At 35.9% G+C, this 22,816-nt stretch overlaps 3 protein-coding genes across 5 annotated transcripts in view; 1 reads left to right on the top strand and 2 right to left on the bottom strand.

The window, feature by feature from the left end:
- The window catches only part of samd12 (sterile alpha motif domain containing 12), a 303,220-nt gene that overhangs the window by 47,938 nt on the left and 232,466 nt on the right, over nucleotides 1-22,816 (bottom strand). Inside the window, exons 1-2 of one of the 3 annotated variants that reach the window (XM_077742971.1) lie at nucleotides 5,416-5,637; nucleotides 5,141-5,283 (exon numbers count right to left, since the gene is read on the bottom strand). The exons of 1 other annotated variant lie outside the window; for it this stretch is intronic. In XM_077742971.1, coding sequence (XP_077599097.1) covers nucleotides 5,141-5,201 — 61 coding nt within the window. In that variant the 5' untranslated portion in view covers nucleotides 5,202-5,283; nucleotides 5,416-5,637. Of the gene's footprint in view, nucleotides 1-5,140; nucleotides 5,284-5,415; nucleotides 5,638-5,809; nucleotides 5,962-22,816 lie in introns of those variants that run through there. One more of the 3 variants, XM_077742972.1, reaches the window with a different exon arrangement.
- Nucleotides 7,018-9,134, bottom strand: LOC144214525 (zymogen granule membrane protein 16-like). Its single transcript, XM_077742970.1, has 5 exons — nucleotides 9,011-9,134; nucleotides 8,912-8,939; nucleotides 8,648-8,694; nucleotides 7,908-8,073; nucleotides 7,018-7,615 (listed from the first exon to the last, which is right to left on the bottom strand). Exons 1-5 carry the CDS (start codon nucleotides 9,054-9,056, stop codon nucleotides 7,291-7,293), a joined length of 612 nt encoding a protein of 203 aa, XP_077599096.1. The 5' UTR covers nucleotides 9,057-9,134; the 3' UTR covers nucleotides 7,018-7,290.
- abrab (actin binding Rho activating protein b) lies at nucleotides 12,940-15,823 on the top strand. The gene is made up of 4 exons (XM_077743972.1): nucleotides 12,940-13,359; nucleotides 13,444-13,459; nucleotides 13,517-13,808; nucleotides 15,340-15,823. Exons 1-4 carry the CDS (start codon nucleotides 12,940-12,942, stop codon nucleotides 15,821-15,823), a joined length of 1,212 nt encoding a protein of 403 aa, XP_077600098.1.

Raw genomic sequence — 22,816 nt, 5'->3', positions numbered from 1 at the left:
GTTTGCAAACAGCCTATACTGCATGTTTTTGTGATGTGGGAGGAAACCAGAGTACCCAGAGAAAACCCATGCAAGTACAGGGTGGAACTAAAACTACTAAACTATATCGAGGAAGGTCAGGACCTGGAATCGAACACTTAATCTCAGAACTATGAGACCGACGAGCTAATTTCATTTCATTTAAAAAGGTCTTTTTTTAACAATAATATATTGTATTCATAATGGATTACAGCATTGCGCAACATTAGACCTATCACTAATTAAGATGCCGGAACAACACAACAATAAACTCTGTCCGGTTCAATAGTGAATAATAGACGACCGTTGGTTAACTATAAGTACTTATCAAGACACAGCAAAATCAAAGGCTCCATCCTTTTCTGCATCCTTCAGCAGAGGACTTGGGATGTAGGAAAGAATATACACAAGTGAGCTAGGTCTTGAATGCAATTGAAATGCGCAGCACAACCATTGCTACCTCTTTACTGCTTCCCCTTTCCTCCTTGTTCACTCTTTCAGCCCTTCTCTCACTCAAATGTAGAGATTGTGATTGATAGAGGATCTCATGAAAGGAGAAATTACTGTCTTCCTTTGAAATGATGAGAGACTTAAAGCTGTGACCAGAATAAAGGCATACAGAGTAGATGACAAGATGATGAGAGGAATTAAGACTGTCAAAAAAGATGAAGGTGAAGGACTATTGTTTTGCCCTCAATCCTGTAATGCTATGAGTGGAATAAAGAAAGGAGCAATGAGATGGCTTTTTTTATTATCAAGTTACTATAAATAGCATCATTACATTCACCTTTCTCTGGCAATGCACTGAGCTTGGAATAGGTAGGGAGGCTATTTTTAGGGTGAACGTCCGCTGGGTTGACGGCAATAAATAGCATGTCGGGCAAGAAATGAAACCAGTCTGTCAAGCAGCCGGGGCGATACGAAATTTTGAATTTAGTCCATAAACAAGGCGCACCAACTGATTAGGTGACCTGTCCATCTCAGAGTAAATTTTAGACTTTTAAGTGTGCCCTACAGGTGTGATAATATAACATATACATATACTCCCATACTTACGGAGTAACTAACTATATTTGTGAGCATGTCTAAAATCCACGTATTGTCAACTTCTAATACCAAAATGTACTCTCCCACATCTTCCTTTTACTGTCATTGATTATGCAACAAATGCCTACCTGGACATAAGTATGACTTCACTAGCTTCAAATCTGCAGTGCATATGATGTTTTGCTCATTTTAGAGGTAGAGTTCTACCACTACACTCAGACTTTTGAATGATGAGTATTCACATACACGCGCACACAAAAATCTGCATCATTTGTCACAGAGATGACGGTTGAATAAAAGTATTCCACTTATCTCCTCTCTCCAGAGTCTGATTTGCATGAGCTTCAAACTTTAAAAAGATTGACACCAGTCATCGCATTTTTAAGCACTCTTTACAAGACATCATGTAGTCTTGTTTATTTATTTTATTAACATCAATATTGGTAAGTTTATAGTATGCAGTACAAAAACAAGACACAAAACAACAATTTATGCTTTGCACTTTTAATTAGTCTTATCTTAGGTATCTTTTCGCTATGCGACGGAATGATTTCTGAAAGGTTACGGATGCTTGTTTAGTTTCGACTGCATGTTATTGCATTCTATCATAGTCTGATGCATATAGAATTCAGTTATAAATAATATGTGTAAGGAAATTTAAACTTGAGCACCAATAATACAAGGCAATAGGAATCTGGTCATATTCTCCACATTTGAATTCTAATCAGTTTTTCAAAAAGCAGGCAGTGAGGAGCAGCACTAAGGTTGACAACACAGCTCGTTTCACAAGAGTGGAATTCAGATTTTTTTTTACGTAGAAATGGCGAAATTACGATGTCCAGGCCACAATACATTTGCAAATAGTAGCTTGCTAGTAGCTAGCAGCAGGAGTTCTTCTGTAAATCCAGCCGGAATGACGCAAGCACCAAACTAGTGTGCTCGCCGTCATACTGGGTGTATTGACAAAAGAACTATAAATCCCAGCAGTCACTGCGCAGTATTTTGCTACAGGGACAATAGTAGAGTCGGGGGCTGCTTGCCGTAGTTGTGAGAGCTGTAGAGGATGGTGTACCCGATCGACTGATTTATTAGAATTTATCGTGATAACAATTTTAGTATTGGTCCATATATAAAGCACACTGGATTATAAGGCGCCCTGTCTATTTTGGAGAAAATGTAAGACTTTTAAGTGCGCCTTGTAGTCGTGAAAATACGGTAATCTTAATCTCCTCCTTAACTATAGTTGAGGACACATTTGAGTTTTCATTACTGAACAATGTAATCATATACCACAGATGCTAAGAAATGGTTTTATTTCACCGATTCTGTAGCTGCTTATTCTGGTAGTAGATTTGGATTGACCTTTATGAAGTGATGCACAAGCAGGCGAAGCAGGACATTAAGGAAGCTTCATGAGAGAGGCAAAAGGCAGATGAACAAATTCAGCCGCAGGCATAAACAACTGCTTTGGCCAGACTCGGGATGCACTCTTGCTGCTATCATTATGCATCTAATTGATTTAAATCTGAGTCTTTTGCCCAAATATCACATTACATGCCCTGAGCGTCATCTGTCATATTTTTTTTAATTAGGGCATCAAGCACCAATACTGCGAAGGTCCGCTTAGAATACAAATTATTATTATGATAAGAATTCCAAGAAATCATCCATCCACCAAAAGTCTCCACTCCATTACAGCACATGCAGAGAGAACAGTACCATCCACATTGTTTTCAATTGTCATAATCCTTTAACATACTATATGGCGAGTTCTTTTTTTTTCATTTTCTGTACCGCTAATCCTCAAGGGTTGAGAGGGGTGCTGGATTGCATCCCATCTCACATCGGCAGTTTTATGGAAATTGTTGCTAACATTTTTTTTTTAATGTGGTTAATTTTTTAAGCGATGAAATTAGGGGCCCGTTACTTAAGATTAATTCCACATCTCGAAACAGTAAAGTACAAACAATTTCATGTCCAGTATCCCTATATATAAAAAATTATACTACTAAATTATAAAAACAATTTAGTATAAATAGGACAGTTAGAACCTCTTCTATATGGCATCTGCCCTGAACATCTTTATTGTATTTCAAGAAATAAACTAGCGTAAATTCGAGCACTTTATTATGCTTTGCTAATTAACAAACCAAATAAGTAAAGGCGATCATGTAAGTAGGACCCTGTGTTGTGACAATTTACCTCGAGATAATTCTATTTCCCTCATCACTGATTCTATTCCATATCTAGTAAATTGAATTGGGTACATTCAATTAGGAAAACCTCACAGTTGAGAAAGCAAAGTACATCAAAAGCCAAGCCACATGTTCAAAGAAGATGCCAAAGTACACATCAAGGCAAATCAGCCAAACAGAATGCTCCCAGGAGCAAAGTGTTATCTCTAATTCCTAAATGGATATTATGCGATGTGTTTCCACTTTATTTCATCATATTAAAGCCTGTAGCTCAAGACTGCAATCTAAGTCAAAACATTTATCCTACTTTTGTGTTGTTTTGGTTGTCTGCCCCCACTCCTAAGCACAAACTGTGATTTTAAAACTTAGAGTGTCATTAGAATTTCAGTGCACCTTTTAACAGTGCTTCTTGCTTATCCAAAGTAATGTCTTCTCAAGTGTTATAAATGATGAAACAGTTGACCTACATTTTTGTGTCTGAGGGCTTGATGGACCATTGGAACGGAAAGTCACGCTGCACAAGTCTTTTATTTTCCTTCAGTATCATAAAAAAGAGTTGATGTTGGTGCCATTGAAGTGCTAGATGGATATTTTACCATGATACTAGTTGCATCTTTAGTTGTACCACCTGAGGTGGTGGGTGGTATCTAATTTAGAGAGCTATCAGCCTAAAAATGGAAGGATTATTTTTAGATAAAGGCCAAATGTATACAATCAATGGCCAAATGTATACAATCAATGGCCAAATGTATACAATCAATGGCCAAATGTATACAATCAATGGCCAAATATATACAATCAATGGCCAAATGTATACAATCAATGGCTAAATGTATACAATCAATGGCCAAATGTATACAATCAATGGCCAAATGTATACAATCAATGGCCAAATGTATACAATCAATGAACACTGTGAAACAAACATGTAAAAATGTTCCATTATTAGTGAAGAGATGAAAGGGAGCACTTTGATTTGTTTTTTTATTACAGGGCTTTGACAAAGTATTTCCCGCTTTTTAATTTGTGTTTTTAGCATAACTATCACACACAAAAATGTAAGTTCATTTAACCAATCTTAATACCTCCCAAATTTAGGGGGTTAAGGTTTGTATTTAGTTAATTTCTATTGGAAAAATGGATTTGAGATACAATTAAATTAACATACGAGCTCTTGTCTAGGAACGCATTAAGCTCGTATATCAAGGAATTTACTCTACTTAAAATACGGTAATCTGATTATGATACAGCTACTTTTTCATAGGCTTACATTTGATTGAATATTTAATGTGAGTTTAGCTATTTTCTACTTCTTTGATTCTATTGTTTCTGCAGTATGCCATTTGAATTCAGAAAAGTTAATATAGCCATGTGTCAAAAACTGTAAAATAACTTGAGTGCCAGTCTACCATTTGATTTGTATACTGGTCCAATGTTCTTTAGTGATTTCCATTGTATACTGTAAGACTGTAAAGTGTGCAATACTAAAGGTTATTTTCAAATTACTTAACTGTAGTTCCCTTTTAGAAAAGGGAACACAAATTATATTAAATTGTTCTTACGTTGCTCAATTAACAAAGCAGAATAAGACGTCAACAAGGATTCAACAAAACCTATTTTCAACAATTGTCTACTTACTAATCGGCCATCAGACATATTATCCTTGTTGGAGATAGTAAACTACAGAAACAGTCTTTCATTTTACACGTCATCAATACTGAGAGACAATAAAGTTCAGGTACAAACGGTGACACATAGTTTGGCTAGTTGAAAGGTATGCAGTGTTGACAGAATCTCATTCCAGTCAAACAAGCTTTGGTATTCAGCCTGAAAAAAAGGGGAGGCAAAGGGTTTCATCTGAGATGCAGTAGCAGACATACCTCTCATAGGATTCTGGATCCATAAAATACCCCCGATAAGATGAGGAGACCTGCCCAGCATTGCAAATCACCAGCAGTCCAGAGGATTCCAGCACTTATTTTACATCCACAGTCCTCACTCAAAACCTATATAGCTTCAACAGCTATTTACTCACAATTACAGGGAGGATGATCCACATGTTAGACCACCTGCTGCAGGATGAGCTAGTCTAATCTTGGGAAAATGTTCAAACGGGGTACGCGGAATTACATAACAATCACAGGCAAAGCCTTACCAAATGAAGCAGTTAAGAGGTTATCGTAAAACGGGCGATGATGTTGCAAAACAAAAACCCTAGTCTGGCAGGTTGCAGACCTGTCAATGGGCTGCGTCGACACGTCACTCAGCAAATCCGTCACGCGCACAGTCGTCAACAATAGAAAAAGCGCGTGGAGAGGACCAATGCTCTAAACCTAAGGGGTGTGCGCTAAAATGAATAGATTACCAGCACATAGATGTGGATCGCGGAACAATCATTACCACTGTCAGTGTTTTCTCTTTCTAATTATGTGCACAGAAATAACTGCATTCCTGTCTTTCGCAGTGACTTCAATGTATGAACTATCCAACGCCTGCTATAAACACACGCTCACGAGAAAGAACAGAAACTGAAATGAACCTCAATTTACCTTCGACAGCCATAGCGTCACTCCACATATGTGGGCATCACTTGCAGAAGAGCTGCAAGAAACGTGTCAACGATTTCTCATTCTACCTTGCTCTCTCGTGTTATCATTTCATTACTGCGGGCAAACCGGTGTGCACATTTGCTGCCGAGCCATAAAGCAGTATGGGAAACGTAGTCATAAATAGCTAGCAAAAAAGCACATTGGCAAGGTTTGTTCTGACTGTGTAGTCACATCAGACAAATGAAAATTAAATTTTAATCTCTTTTGTGTAGTCTTATTTGAAATGTGTGAATATGAAAGTTGAGTAAAATGATTTGGGTAATTACTTGAGTATTTTTTTTATGTATGTATTTTTTGGTGTTTTGTGATCCTAAATATAATACCACTATTATTGAAATTGAAGGTGTAAAACATTGTTTAATATATTGGACTATATTGTTAATATATTGGTATATATGTTACCGTATTTACTCACATATAAGCCGCCCATGCGTATAAGATGCACCGACCCTTCAAATTGCATTTAAATTGTTGAATTTTACAATTTCTCGCGTATAAGCTGCCCCCTGATTCACAATTTTCACCAAAAAAATTAGGGTTTGAATAGGGAGTAGAAATGTGTTACTTTGAATGGAAAATCTTAAGAAAGATAATAGCACGAATGAGAATGAGAGTCTGAGATTAAATGAATCTTATGATGCCATCTTTTGTAGAAATAAAAGTGAAGAAAAAAACAAGGTTTAAGCACATAGACGGAAAAAAAACATCAATTTCCATTTTGGCAGATGATAAATATCACGGGTTAGTGGGTGAAATCTTATTGTTTAAAATTGTGGTTAACCTACTTTTAAAATTCAAATTTAAGATAAAAACTTGTTTTTTTTTAAGAAAACATATCATTCAACAATAAACATTTACAATTTTGTCTTAACAAGTCCTATGCCTAACAGAATTAGGTAAAATATGCTTGGAGAAAATATGTAGACCAGGGGTGTTTAAACTATTCCACAAAGGGCCACAGTGGGTGCAGGATTACGTACCAACTGATCCAGCATTTTTAAAGTGTAACCACTGATATTACAACAAACAAAAAGAGGACCTGACTGAAAGAAACTCATTACACTTTACACTCGGCCGATGAGTCCAATCCATCCCTGGCATCCATTTGGCTGATTATTTCAGGAAGGAATTCAGTGTTTTTTGAATGGTAAAGGACAGTACATTCACATCATTTATTAACATAAAATGAATTACATATAATGCTTTTCATGACAACATCAGTCTGATTTCTAAATAATCAATCATCATAAAGTCATCCTAAACAAAAGAATTATATAAAAAAAAATCACATTTGAAGCCAGAAAAGCTTTGGGAAAATTTGACAAAAATGGGTCTGTTAATCAGTTTCACAAATTCTAGCTCACCTACAATGGAAAATAATTAAGGTGCAAAAGAGAAATTGAAATATTTGCAATCTTCGATTAGTGTAGCGATTGTGGATTTTTATGGTCAGTAAAAACTCCCCAGTGCGCCCCAATAGAAGTGATTCCATTTTGTTGACGACCACTTATGAATCGAAGTTCAGCCTTTTTGGTGTGTGGGTACATATTGAATGAGTGCCCGGAAGGCTGACCGGCAGACAGGGAACGACTCATGTTGGTAGAAAATACCAGAGACTGGATGTTATGGGTGTATTTTCCAGCCACCTGAACAATTACCTCATTTTCATACAATAACATCTCTTGAACGTTGCCTCTTGCGTAGCCTGCCATTTCACTCCACATATAACCATATCGAAGTTGGATTCTAAAAAAAAATGAAACAGCTTGGATCAGTAGGAATTGAAAATTACTACATTATTCAAAATGTCGTTAGAAAAAAAACACTAAGAAAGTATTAAACACCTTTAAATTAATTCTGTTATTTCATATATAAACTGTCAAAGGATTCATCTCCTATATATTGCTGCCGTTCAAACAAAAATGTGCTATTAAAAAATGTTAATGTAACAAGGTATCCTCAAAATTGACTTTGTATGATCACCATACGTTGATAATATCTTCATAATTATTCTGGATGATATAAATTGCTTCTTTACCCAGTTATGTGGCCATTATAATTCTCCCATACTCGAATGCCAGTAATTCTCCCGCTTCCCTGAATGGCGTAAGAGGTTCCTTTTCCCGAACCGACTGGTACAGAGAATGAGTATTCCTTTCTCGAACCGAATGGTACAGAGAATGAGTACTCATCGGGTGTCTGGGCTGCAAAAGAATACACGCACTTTTTTTTTTATTGAAATACACCAGCTTAAGGCAAAAACAAAAGGTGAGAGATGAATAGAAATGACTTTCTTCTTCTCAAAGTCTTCTTGAGTTTAGTTCTACATCTGTATGTGAGTGAAACAGAAATAATTGTCAATGAGTGACGAGTGCCCGTAAAAGGGCTTTTTTTTCAATGCAAAATCTTCCCTTTCTTCTGGTGCCTGTTTTGTAGTTCTGTTTTTTCCGAATGTGTACAATACACTAATAAAACATATTCACTAGATGAGAATTTGAGCTGTATTTATAGCAAAACTATTTCCTTCACAAGGACCCTTTCTTAATGCACCGCCCCTTACAAATAGCCAGCAGGGGCAAGAGCACGGTTCGGGGAATACCGGGATATGTACCACCTTCCTAATTTTAACGCCTGGAAGATGAAAGCGTTGAAATCACAGATTTGGGCATCAATTATAAGTTCACAGTGTGTATAAGTAAATATTTGTTCATACACACTGGTAGTAAATGAGGCTCATGAAAGTAAATCAATAATTATAATGATAATGTGCAGACTTACAGTTTGCAAAAGGCATAAGAAGCAGACTGGAGACCAGGAACAGGATTCTGTGAATGGAGGTTGGGGGTAAATATTGAACTGTTATTGGTGGGTATTAAAGAAAACCTAAATGTTCACCACCATTTTTTTTTTTGCTAATACACTATGGTCATCAATTAGTATATAGTAATAGCTGGCAAAATGCATTTAGCTGCTCATAAAAAAAACCTGATAGTAAATATGTTAATGAATTATTACAGTAACAGGTATGGAAGTCAATCTTACTTCATCCCACTTTGATGATACATATTCTCTGTTAGGAAAAAAAGGACAAAGGCTAAATCAATTCCAATATACTTAAATTAATGCCTTTATAAACCTTACCGATCAAAAGTCCAGTTTCTTCAATCTGCTTAGACTCTACATTCATCAATTTCCTTTATACAGGTTAGTACCAATCTTGTACTGCCCATACAATGATGTGAGACAAAATGGGTGGATGTGGGTGGTATTTAGGCCTTCAAGAAGGCGTGTCAAAAAACTCCCATGTACATGCACACGTCCCCACATGCCAAAGGCAAGGTGTGTCAGGCTAGTACACGTGAAAAACCTTCCAATGATGTGCCTATTCCTGACACTGATCACTACCTAAATGTAGCGATCATTAGAAAATGGAAGAAGCAAAAATGATGGGCAATCCCATTTGGAGCTCAAAGTGACGAATTAGCCCAGAACTACAAGAGAGAACTTGTTCAATGACCTGAAAAGCAACGGACCACTGTTTTCCAAGGTGACTGTTGGTAATACACTACTAAGACATTGGTTTGAAATCATGCATGACACAAATTGTTCCTCTGCTTCAACCAGCACATTTGCCAATGACTCTTTGGGTGATACAGAGGAGTCATGGGAGAAAGTTCTATGGTCAGATGAAACGAAAATACAATTTTTGGTCATAATTCCACTAACCATGTTTGGAGGAAGCAGAAACCTGACTGATTTAGAGTATATCTCTGAGGAGGATTGGGCCAAAATCTCTCCTGCAGTGCTTGCAAACCTGGTGAAAAAGTACAGCAAATGTTTGACCTCAAACAAACGTCACTGTACCAAATTTTAACATTGGTTTTCTCAGTTCTTCAAATACTTATTTGGAGACATATCACACAAATTAATCATTGAAAAAAATAATACTTTTTCAGTCTTTGATTTTTCTTTTTTTAGAGTATCTATCTAACAGTGGACATGTACCTATACTAGGATAAACATTTCAGACCCTTCCATGATTTTTAAGTGGCAGAACGTACAATATATAGTCGGGTGTTCAAATACTTGATCTGACTGCATGTCATTTTACTTTATTTCCATAAAATCAATACCATGGTGCAAATTTTGGATTGCATCATTGCAGCAAGTTGTCAATATATATACTCCATGTATACATGCCAATCATGCACTGAAATCACAATGTGCAGTCAGTCCTTTTCATGTAATATTTCTGAAATTGGCAATACGGTGCACGTCTGGTTAACACATAGGTAGGATGGTTGAACTTTTTAAATTTCCCCTAAGTATGAATGTGAATGTTCACCTCGTTGTGCCCTGTAATTTGCTAACAGCCAATTCTGGTGTCCTGGTGTCTATGTGGTGGCTGGGGTTCGAACCCTGCTTATGTGGGTTTTGTTAGGATGGGCATTGTCGTAAAACTCATACTAAATCCATCATGCGGATCAAATATTTTTCCGTGGTGGTCATTGGGAAGTTAAGCCGGACTCTTGAATTAAGTCTATTATTATTGTTAATTCATGTTCTTGAAAAGATATTCACTTTTGCATTTTTGTTTTTACCGATAAAATAATTCATAGAGCTGGACACTGTTTTTGTTTTCTAAAGACACATTATCCAGAGCAATTAGAGGTTAAGTTTTTTCTTAAATTTGCTTTAACACAGTCGTCTGAGGGTTAAACCCGCAACTTCACTTCAAGAATTTCAATTATATTAATAATTATCCGAGAAATCAAAACATAGTCCATGAGTTTCATAACTGATTTAATCCCTCGTTTACACGAACTGTTGTCAGAAGGATGGAATGAAGATTGTTTAGATATAAAAGGATCAAAATCCTACGTGCCTAAAAAAAGAATGATCGTGCAAACGAAGAATTTAAAGCCACTAGCTCATATGGAGAGGAAATAGTTCTCATGCATTTCAGTGGGTTTTTAACAAACTTCCTGGTTGGTTCACCGGTCCAACCTGAATTTCAGTTTTCTGCTTCTTTTTTCGAACATTTTAGAGACATGGCGTCATATATGTTTAATGATGAACAGAATGGGTTTCATGTTTTTCAATTTTTGACAGTAGTCTACCTGGTCATATAATCAGATTGTAATATTTTAGGAAAAATAATATTTATTTTCAAAGTAATTAAGTAATCAATTAGGGGACTAAGTATTCCAAAACAAAATGAATACGGTAAATTGGCATTTGAAATGTGTAAAATAGGCATTTCGGATTTGAGTCGTTACGCTACAGTCGACAAAAGGATTTTTTTGTGGGAAAAAAACACGCCACCGATTTATGGGTGTCTCGCCTCTGGCCCAAAGTCAGCTGGGGTAGGCTCCAGCACCCCCCGCGACCCTAGTGAGGATAAAGCAGTTCAGAAAATGAATATCAACAATGTCCCAAGACAATGTGTTTTACTGTTTGGCCCTTTCTGTTGTTTTGGAGGAAGATGCAGATGGAGTATTCAGTAAGTCATTTTTTTACTGAAAGGATTTAGTTTCTGATTATCTGTATGTTCCATTGCCCAGTTTTGCTAGCTCAACTTGAGATTCCCAAAAGAGCTGCATTCCTTTGAACAAGCATTGGTTTTTACAGGATTTTGTGATTTTCCTTCTGCACCTGAAAAATATGTAAGATTACATAGCTGCACTATATGGGTTATTTCATATGACAGTCAACTAAACAACAAAACTATAATCTTTCTTTGCTTACAGTTATTTTTCAATTTTACTGGTTTATGCAAAATTGTAATGCAGTAAAGGAAAGAAAGTAAATTGCGGTTTAGTTTATTTGGCCAGAAAACTAAAGTTGTTACCCAGTGACATAATACGTTTTTCGTTTGATTCCATTTTCGTGATTTAAAAAAATAACAATAATGACACTGAATAACAGTTTGAAAACGAGTTTGTTGAGTCTTTATATTATGAAGAGAAATAGCTTTTTCATATATTCATATGTTTATTTTCTGCCTGATGTCATGTTTTTTTTGGCTGGAATGAGGAAGTTATGCACTTGCATGCGATATCATCACAAAGCAATGAAATGAATCTTTCTTTGTATTTAAAATACGACAAAGAAAATATTTCATGATAAAATACTGTTGAAAACAATACCTGATTTTTTTCAATCAATTCAAATATTTTGTTACATCATGATTGTGAGCTACAATATATTATCAAAGAAGTATATCACCAATATGAGAAATGACTTTTGGTTGTTTCATGAGTCATCACCATCCTCTATGATGGACTGCCAACAGCTGCAACTGTATGCATTTGCCTGTGCCAATATCTATTTATAAGATCCATCCTGCTGTAAAGAAAAAAGATTAGAAATCTCTCGGCAGTTTTTTCACATGAAACGTGTCCTCTCCAATTAAAGTATTTAACACTAGTTACTTGTGCATCAATTATTTTTCCATATTTTTTTCTTAAATGAACCTTGTTGCAAGATGAAACCGTTTCCTGCGTCCTTCATCTACTTCACATACCACTTTTATTTTTCTGGATAAAAGTTACCTTCTAATTAATGCCATTTCTATCATTGCTGTGTCATTTTCTTTTAAACAATTTTATGTAAATTGCTGACAAATAACCTTCTCAAATCATAAAAAGACGTAAGTAATAGTTATTATATTCACGTGTCACTACAAGTAAGATCATCAGATCTACTAAATAGAATTCCATTGCTTTGACTATTACAGACTCAATTACATTTCATTTAACATAAGAACAAGGGTAGATAATTTAAGAAATTGAGTTATGAATGAGCTTTACATCCATTGGCTCAATTCAAAGTTTACTTTTAGGTCGAGGCACTCACTATACAATTTGTAATGAAACATGACTCTGTTTTGGGGTGAGTGGTGTCGGGCAAAGGTGCTTGCAACTGAACCCTTGCATAGCTCAACTGCTTTCTTAGCCGGAGCCGCAATTCGAAGAGTGAGCAGCAGAGAGGTAGCGAACGAAAAAAAATATGTCTATAATCACAAAGCTCAGTTAGGCTTTAAAATTGGTTTAGCAAAGTGTGTTAGGATGTCAAACGACAAGACTGCACAATGGAAAATGGCTGGCGACAAGAATATTAAGAAACTTCAGGATGTCAACATGGCGTGTGGACTAGCAAATAACTGTCAACAGTGGATATCAGAGAATGAGAAGAAGCACGCTTCAGACGCTTCAGAGGGATGGTCTCCATGTCACGGAGAATCATCAGAAGAACCCCAAAAGATTTGGATTACAAATAAATTTGAAATAGAAGATAGTCTGCAGCACAAATGTTCTTCAAAAGAGATATCGACACCTCAAGAAAGAACCAATGATCAATATGCAGACAACTCAGAGATAAAAACATCTTCCTCTTCTATTACGATGAAAATGGTGATTAAGACTGCTGGGCAAAAGAAAAGAAACACAGGAATGAAGTTACTGACAAAGAAGATTGAAGGTGAGGATGCAAAGACAACATACACACCTTCTACCGACACAGAAATGGTTTTACCACAGTTCCAGACTGAAATGCAGATAAAGCTTAAGCAGAAGTCTGGGAAAGGTGGTTGTGCAGCAGAGGAACATAGTCAACTTTGTGCTTATCCAAAGGTGGATGCAAAAGAGGGAGAGGATGATGCAACAAAATACTCTCCTTCTATGGACACTGTGTCCTCAAAAATGGTTTCATCACACGTTCAGCCTGAAATGCAGATAGAACATGAGAAGAGTCCTCGAAGGAATGGTTCTCCAGAAGAAGAACATAGCCAAATTCATGCTAATACAAAGGAGAATGTAAATGATTCAACATTTGAAGGGCAGGTATTAAACATGAACATTGAAGACTCTTTAAACGGGTCATCAAAAATCTGCGATGGAGAGTCATCAGTGAAAATCAAATGTCCACAAATTCTAGAGTAAGTATGACAGCTTTGTTTTTGATGTTTCTTGAGGAGGTACACATCTATCAAATTTTAAAGGAGTGTCACATCACTCCCTGGCCTACAGAATAGAAAGGTGGATATAATAGCAAAAAATATACTTATATTGGAATTTTGTCATTATCATCCGATTGTTTGTTATAGAGAAAAAAATGAATAGTCTACTGCAACAACATGGTAAACATTACAACATGTAATATATTTTATTCTACAGAACGCAACACCTAAAAGAATGATAATAAGGAATAATAAATAAAACATGGGATTAAGTACAAAAGAATGATTGGGCCTCTTATAAAGAAAAATACGAAAATTGCTTTTTGTACATAAGGTGGAATCATCATGAAAAGTAATTGCTGCGGGGAAATTTAAACAATTAATTGTCGTCATCTTAGTAAACGGAAATGGAAAAATTAACAATACAGTATGTTTAATTATACGAATTATGTAAAAATATAATCTTTTTGGGCATTCCATTTTGTTAACGTCCATTGAAAAGTGTAGTAATTTGAATAAAATACATTTATTATGCTCTAACATCAATTAAATATAATGAAAGTACTGTGATCCTTTTTCACTTTGCGGCTTCACTACTTTGCATATTTTTTTCTGGAAAAAAAAGTTCCTAAAAATGTGAAAATCCACGCTGAAACTCGCTTGCTACTAAGAAAATGGCAAAAGACATGATTGTCACTCAACTCAGCATCGAGGGAAGAAATTGGCAGGCAGTGGCTGTAATTTTCATTTGAAAAAAAAACATTTCTGAGGTGGATTTTTATCAAAAATGCGAGCCTCGTGCGACCTTCCATCTTGGCGCTTATTTGCTCGGTGAATTGGACGTCAGAGAGCATCAGCGAAGAGGGATAATTTTTGGGAAATGCAAGCCCTGGGGAACGTCATGGCAGACGCCTTGGCCCTAAACCGAAAATAGGGAGCCTCGTGGTAGTGGATATTTCCCAGAAATATTTCCAAGTGCAAGCTCCGGGCGAATTTACGAGAGACGCCATCAGCCTTGTCCGAAAATAGAGCACTTTGGCCGACAAATATGGCGGGGATTCGAGGCAAAGAAACGTGGAGATTTCATTTAAGTCTGGGCAGTTGGCTAACCCCTAACCCTTAACCCTAACCCTAACCCTGGACATTCTTATTAATAAAAATTCATGAATGTGCTCGGGTTCAAACTGATTCTGCTGGCTGGCTTCATTGAAAAAGCCATCTTAATCAACAAGTTCCATCGCCCTCATGCTTTAAAAAACAAGAACAAAGCCCATGTTTTGACTGATTCGTTTTTAACAGACAATGGTGTTTTTTTTAGGTCGTTTTGTTACCTGACATATTTTCATGCCACGTTTAGTGAGGCGAGTAGAATATCTTTTGTGAAAAGACCAATTATGAAAAAGCTGCGACAAAAGAAAAAATGTTTTGGTTTGTTGGTTTGTTTGTTTTGTTGAGTTCCTGCGGTACAACTGTAGAAGGGTGTGATCATGTGATTTTACATTATTTTCAGGTGCAGAAGGAATAGTGAGGAAGCCTGTAAGATCAATGGTCTCACCAAGAAATTCAGCTCTGTTGGGAAGCTCAAGAGTCGCTGGCAAAACTGGGCCACAGAACATACTGATAATCAGAAGATAAACCCCTTCAGTGAATACTTTGACTTTGGATACTCCATGTCCCTCCGCCTCCAAAAAGGTCAAGATGGATATGGACGCCCGAAGGAGGGTAGTAAAACAGCAGAGAGAGCAAAACGTGCTGAGAAACATATCCATGGGGAGATTGCTGATATGTGTTATGTAATCAGAACAATGGCAGATCCGGATCATGATGGAAAGACAAGAGTTACGTTTGGAGAACTCTTTGATAGATATGTTCGCATCTCTGATAAAGTGGTTGGGATTCTGTTGAGAGCTAGGAAACATGGAAAAGTTCACTTTGAGGGTGAAATGCTATGGCAAGGACAGGACGATGGAGTGATCATTACGCTGTTGGTGTGAAAACACTTAATTTGGAATGATGTGATTCTGACTGTTATTCATTCATCAATTCCAATGGCTTTTTCAAACAAAAATATGCTTCTTCAGTTCTTCATTTAAATATGAATGTGTAATCATTTTTTATTTTACAGTATATTAAAGGATACAACTGCAGCATAATACGTACATCCCTTCTTTGTACTCACTTGGTTCAAGAAATAAAGCAAAAAAAACCCAAAATTTAAATAAAATAAAAATATATGAATATAATATAGCTGATAATATAGGTATGAAACATTCACTACACAGTCACCTCTAGAGCCAGCCATTGTTGATGTTTTGGATTTTTTTGTATAAAATCTTGCAGTGGGGGAGGAGCTATATGATGGAAGATTTTGTAAACTAAGATGGCATCTGCATATTTAACAGTATTGTTTCAGTTTGTGTTTTTCTAATATCCGACAGTGGTGGTTTTTCGTTTTTGTTTTTCTGTTTTTTTCCATATATAAGGCGCACTGGATTATAAGGCCCACTGTCTATTTTGGAGAAAATTTAAGACTTTTAAGGGCGCCTTATAGTCGTGAAAATACGGTAAATTAAAATATAATATATCTGAAATGTATCTTTTAACACATCACACCATAACAGTGTGTGATTGAGTAACTAGGAGATCTAATGTGTGTTTTTGCATGCTTACTTTCATCGTAGAAAACGTTTCATAATGATTTTAATTGTATCATACGGAAAATATAGCATTTAATCCACTGCATCAAACGACGGAAAAGCAACGCAAAATTCAGATCATCCCCTATGTCCACTGCCCCATATCTACTCCGACCAACAATGCCTACCAATCCTAATATTTGACATATATCATATGGTAAAAGTAGGCATTACGTTAATTTTGCTTGGAGTTGCTTGGACCCTTATTATACATTCATTTTATAATTTATCTATATTTTGCTATATATTTAAAATGCAGCTGGACATACAAAGGGTAGAGTACAAAAGAACAACATTGGGAATAGGAACAAAGAATGAAAGAAGGAATGAATGTACTGTATGCTATCTGACTATAAGTAGTATTACATAGCCATTTTTATAGTCACAACGTAATTGACATATAGTGCGAGGAAGGGGTACACGAGATAAGCAATTGGAAAACAAGAGGGAAAAAAAACCTTGGTCGGGGAAGGCAGGGTGAGTGCTACTGTTGTGCAGCATGGGAAACTATCTTAAATCGAATCATGTGTGAGTGCGTCAACATCATTATAGTCACCTTGCCCCTAACTACTCTGCTTTGTGTCTATGTTGTGATTCTATTATTGAACCAATAGAGGTCACTGTAGTGTCAACATGGAATTGGCTGGTTAAACTACAACACTCAAGTCAAGATATAAGGTTTAGAGACATTCTCTGCAACTTGGGGTGAAAGTTAAGAATTTTGGCACTTCCTGTGCAATTATTTAATGCTTCAGTACTCTCAGTACAAATATCCAAGATGGACCAAAACATTTCCTGGTTAGAATGAGTATTTAAATGCTGTTAACATTCTTTAAATCTCATAATACTCGTATCATGACAATAAAAGCATTCAATTCAATTCAAATAAATTACCTTATTTTCACGACTATAAGGCGCACCGCATTATAAGGGGCAACCTCAATGAATTACATTTTTCCATATATAAGGCGCACTTGATTATAAGGTCCACTGTATTATAAGGCGCACTGTCTATTTTGGAGAAAATTTAAGACTTAAGTGCGTCTTATAGTCGTGAAAATACGGTAATTGCTATTGACCTCCAGGTATGAAGCACACGCTACACAGTCACCTGTAGAGCCAGCCATTGTTGATGTTTTGGATTTTTTTGTATAAAATCTTGCAGTGGGGGAGGAGCTATATGATGGAAGATTTTGTAAACTAAGATGGCATCTGAATATTTAACAGTATTGTTTCAGTTCAGGGGTTTGTGTTTTTATAATATTCGACAATGGTGGTCTTTCGTTTTTGGTTTTCTGTTTTTTCCATATATAAGGCGCACTGGATTATAAGACGCACTGCCTATTTTGGAGAAAATGTAAGACTTTTAAGTGCGCCTTATAGTCGTGAAAATATGGTACCTCTGTGGAGTTTGCATGTTCTTCGTGGGCCTGCGTGGGTTTCCGCCAGGTACTCCGGTTTCCTTCCATGTTCCAAAAACATGCATGGCTGATTGGACACTCTAAATTGCCCTTAGCTATGGATCCACTTAAATAATAAAGTACTTTGTCATACTTTTACTGTCAAATATAACAATTAGGAATTTGGGATGACTTTGATTAAGTTTAAAATAGCACTTGGGGGGCTTATCTAAGAGTCTGCGAGGGCCACCAGTTATAATTCCAAAAAGAGGACAAGAGTGCAAAACTCAAACCAGATGGACTCATAAGACATTGAGGGAAAGTTAAAAGTTCCTGGTTTAGATTTATATGACAGCCACCATGACCATGTTTTACATTATGAAGAGGATGGAAGCAGAAGAGGAAGGAATATGATGAAACAAAAGCATTGTTGAGTGGCAAGTGTTTACAGTTGGAGAAGATTTAAATAGTGCTGTTTAATGTTAGTCCTCTTCCCCTGTGTCATTGATATTGGCTTAATGGTTTCGAGTACAACTTAAGGTTCCCAGCTTCACTGGCGATACGGAAAGGCGTCAGCCCTGGTGGACTCATTAATGTCAAAGAATGTATGACAGTGACTCAATTATTGTTTTAATGTATGAATGACATTTGTTTTATTTAATTATGTCACATTCATTAATGATCATTGATGACATTCAGTCAGAGCTCTTATTATGCACCCGCATTATGTCATACATTTTTTATTTTACCCAATTGCCCAGTGACTCACTAACTGCATTTTTTTTTTTAGTATAGCTAACATTTAAACTGCATCTTTCTCCAGTGTGGATGCTGTATTTGCAGGTGGTCTTTTCTGGTAGGACATTTATTGGCTATTGACTCTAATAATGTGCTCAAATAAGAGCGTTTTGTTTCAAAATATTCATTAATTCATTCATTCCTTCATTTTACGAATCGCTTATTCTCTTAAGGGTTGCGGGTAGCTGGAGCCTATCCCAGCTAACAATGGGCACCAGGTTGGTTACCAGCAAATTGCTAGGCACGCTCGTACCTCGGGGCAAATTAAAACAATAAGCCTTCATGCATGCTCTTTGGATGTGGGAGGAAACCGGAGTACACAGAGAAAACCCTTGCAAGTCAAGGGATAACATGCAAACTCAGTGAGGACTGACTCGGGATCAAACCCTCGACCCCAGAACTGTGAGGCCGACGCGGTAAGAACTTTTCCACTGGGCTGCCTACTTCAAAATATCCATTTTTCTTAAATAAACCTAAAATGTATGTTTTGGCAATATCTTTTGTATGTTTTACAAATCATGTAAATTTCCTATGGCATTTAATCATGTAAAGTTAAGAAGATTTTATTTTCATTCAACACTGTAATCTTATCTTATTATATGATTATCAAAGTGGCCGCAATGTGGCATATTGTACTTAAAACGATTTTGTCCAGATGCTGTACTGTAGTTTTGCATGACGTTTAGGCTAATAATTTCTAGCAGTCCAGTTGCCTAGATTTTCTTCATCAAAAAACAAATCAAAACACTGCATTGCTTTGTACTTTGTGCTTTTGCTTTGCTGTTCTGTGTAATCACCCTCTTGCTACTGCCACAATGTAATTTCCCGAATACGGGATGAATAAAGTTATCCAATCCAATCCAATTTCTAGAAATACAATGTGGCTAAATACATGGAGAGGAAATTTTTGAATCAGTTATTGGTGTGTGTTCTGTTGACACCAACAAGAACCAAAAGCTTGTTTTTAAACTTGGACTGTGCGCCACTTTCCTGAAAAGGTGTGTACTGATTGGAACATAATAGCTTGCAGGCTCCCATAATATATTCAACCTTTGAAAGGACATGGAATCTCAACTATGGAGAGATGCAACAGGTCCTGACAACATATTTTGGCACGTTCACAATCCGTCATTTGCACCAGCGCATACTCGAAACAATGAAAAACACGACTGTCAATGCAATGAGGAAACTATATTTATACCATCTGGTTTGGCTGGAAAATAATGTTATAAATAAGTGACTTTTAAATATAAAGTGTAGGGCCATCAAGGTTACCAAGTGGAAGCATGTAGAACATTCCATTCATTTCATTTATTCTACCTACGACATCTTGTTTCGAATTAGCCTAATACTATTAACACAATGTTTGGATGGGAATAGTTATTCATTTCCCAAAACTGTAAAAAAGAACAAAAATAAAAGTGATTTATGGTAAAAAAAAATTGCAAATATGATTGCCACAATTGTAAGTTTAGTAAATTGGGAAACTTTTTAAAATTTACTGTCAAATTAATACCAAAATACTGCATACTTTGGACTATAAGTCGCACGAGAACATGCAAACTGCACAAAGGAGGATCAACTTGGATTCGAACCCAAGAGCCCAGAACTGACACGCTAACCACTCATCCGTCGGGCCGCCATAATTTAAAACAATCAAACAAATTCAAATAATCCTCAAAAAACAAAAAAACACTAAGAGATTATCATTTTTGTGTTTCACATTTTATTTGGCAGCAACACAACACTGACCACATATTACAAAAGATGTTAAATAAATCAGCAAATCTACAGTTGAATGAGGTAAAAGCACAGTTATCAGTGACACACATCTATAATGTTTTTTTTTAAGTGTTAATCCAACAGAGGAAAGTTTATCTTTCCTCAGGAAAGCTGAATTGTTTACAAAAACACAATCAATGATCCAAATTTTATTCAAACATTTCAATAGTAGCATTACAAATTTCAGATACATAAAATATGCATTTTCCTCTTCCTCACATAGGCCTTCAATTAATTCTCCTACACATTCTGTTGTCGTAAAGTAAGCATTATGAAATGTTCAAGTGTGAATAATTTGCTGAATATGTGAATTTACATGCATCCCCCTGTAGCTTTAATAGAAAACAGAAACTATTTAAAAGAATAGTCATGCTGATGTCTTCTCAAAAATATGTTTGCTTTGTGTTTATTTAATGATAATACAGGACAGCTGTATTGATCGTCACATGCTGGTTGAATTTGGAAAAATATGGTAACGCACTTAACGTTAATCTCAGGAGAGTAGCAGGTTTAAATATGCATGTCTTTAAAAATTGAAATATCCTTTCTTTTCATTTATAGATGTAAAACATCCTATGTATAAGGGTTCTTTCTGTTATGTTAAATCAAACTACACATCTATAACCTTTGTTGGATTAGTTTAATTCTTAAAACAGAAGTATTTTGGCAAAATTATATTATTGTTATGAAAATATAGATGTTCAGAGATACAGAGGAGTCATTGCAGTTAATATTACATTCACTAAGTTTTTTTCCCTTCATTTTATTCACAAAATCTCTTTTCTAATAAGCCTAATACTATTAACACCATGTTTGGATGGGAATAGTTATTCATTTCCCCAAAAACTGTTAAAAAGAACAAAAAAGAAAAGTAATTTATGGTCAAAAATTATAAATAAGGTTGCCACAATTGTAAGTTAAGTAAATTGGGAAATGTTTTAAAATGTACTGTCAAATTAATACCAAAATACTGTATACTTTGGACTATAAGTCGCACCAGATAAAGAATGCAGAATGAAGATTTAAAAAAAGGATAAGTTGCACTAAAGTATAAGTGACATTTTGGGACGGCATATTTTATTTTATAAGAAACCAAAAACAAACATACATTAAAGTATAACAAGAGTAAAATGGAAAATAACTAGGCTAAACTGGCATCTGTTAATATAAACGTTTTTCAGATAACCATAGCCTAAAAATACAACACAACAGGCATTTGGTAATCAGAGAGAAAAAATATATACATAAGTCGTATTATTTGAGTATCAGTCGCAGAATATGTGAAAAGTATGAAAAGAAGTGCGACGTATAGTCCGGAAAATAGGATACCATACAAATACGATTTTACTTGTTTTATCATTGATGACAACTGTAAAAAGTACATGCAACAGGTATGATGATCCTGTGCTTTCCAATCAAGTTTTGCCTCACCTTCTACACACAGAGCATTCATTCCGGTTTTCAGTACCTCAATAGTCATCTCATTTTAACGTGAAGATGGCATTGAGGTTTGAGTCTCAATTGAGAGATGAAAGAATGAGAAAAGGAGGACAGTGATGATACCACTAAACTAAAAACAAATTACTTAAATATATTTTATCTTCCATGAATTTCAGTTGAGAAAATAAAAGTTCTACCCAAAAAATATTTGCTAGTTTTCAGTTTTTTTGGTAATATTTTGGCAACCACAGATGACATTATTTTCCCATGCATTGATTTAATTTCTGACATACTAATCCTCACAAGTGTTGTGGGGACTGCTTGAACCTATCCGGCCTATCTACGGGCATCAAGAGGGGGACACCCTATATCCTTGGCCAACCAATCGCAGGGCACAAGGAGATGGACAACCATTCAAGCTCATATTCATACCTATGGGCAATTTAGAGTGTTCAACCAGCCTACCCTGCTATTTGGGATGTGGGAGGAAACTGGAGTATCTGGAGAAAAAACACACATTCTACATAGTGAGGACCGACCTGGTGCACTAACTACTCGATTGCCAAGCTGCCATTATTTTACCATAATTTATTTTTTTTTATAGTTTATTTTTTCTCCCGTGTACTATGACCATGTACTGCCATGACATATTCAAAACAATCATCAATGTGTCTCCATCAAATAACATTATTAATAAAATAAACGTCACCTTTAAACATAGCGTGGTTCTCATTCAAAATGCACATATAGATTGAGAATACACTGCGCTAAAATAATCATTCATTTGATTGTGGATATTTGAAGAAAGTTGTCATAAGAGATGAATATTTAATTAAAAACAAACATTTACATGTAAAACAATAAAGGCACT

Source organism: Stigmatopora nigra, chromosome 21 (assembly GCF_051989575.1).
Source record: "Stigmatopora nigra isolate UIUO_SnigA chromosome 21, RoL_Snig_1.1, whole genome shotgun sequence".
Taxonomy (NCBI): Eukaryota; Metazoa; Chordata; class Actinopteri; order Syngnathiformes; family Syngnathidae; genus Stigmatopora; species Stigmatopora nigra.
This window is presented reverse-complemented; position numbering and strand designations above follow the sequence as displayed.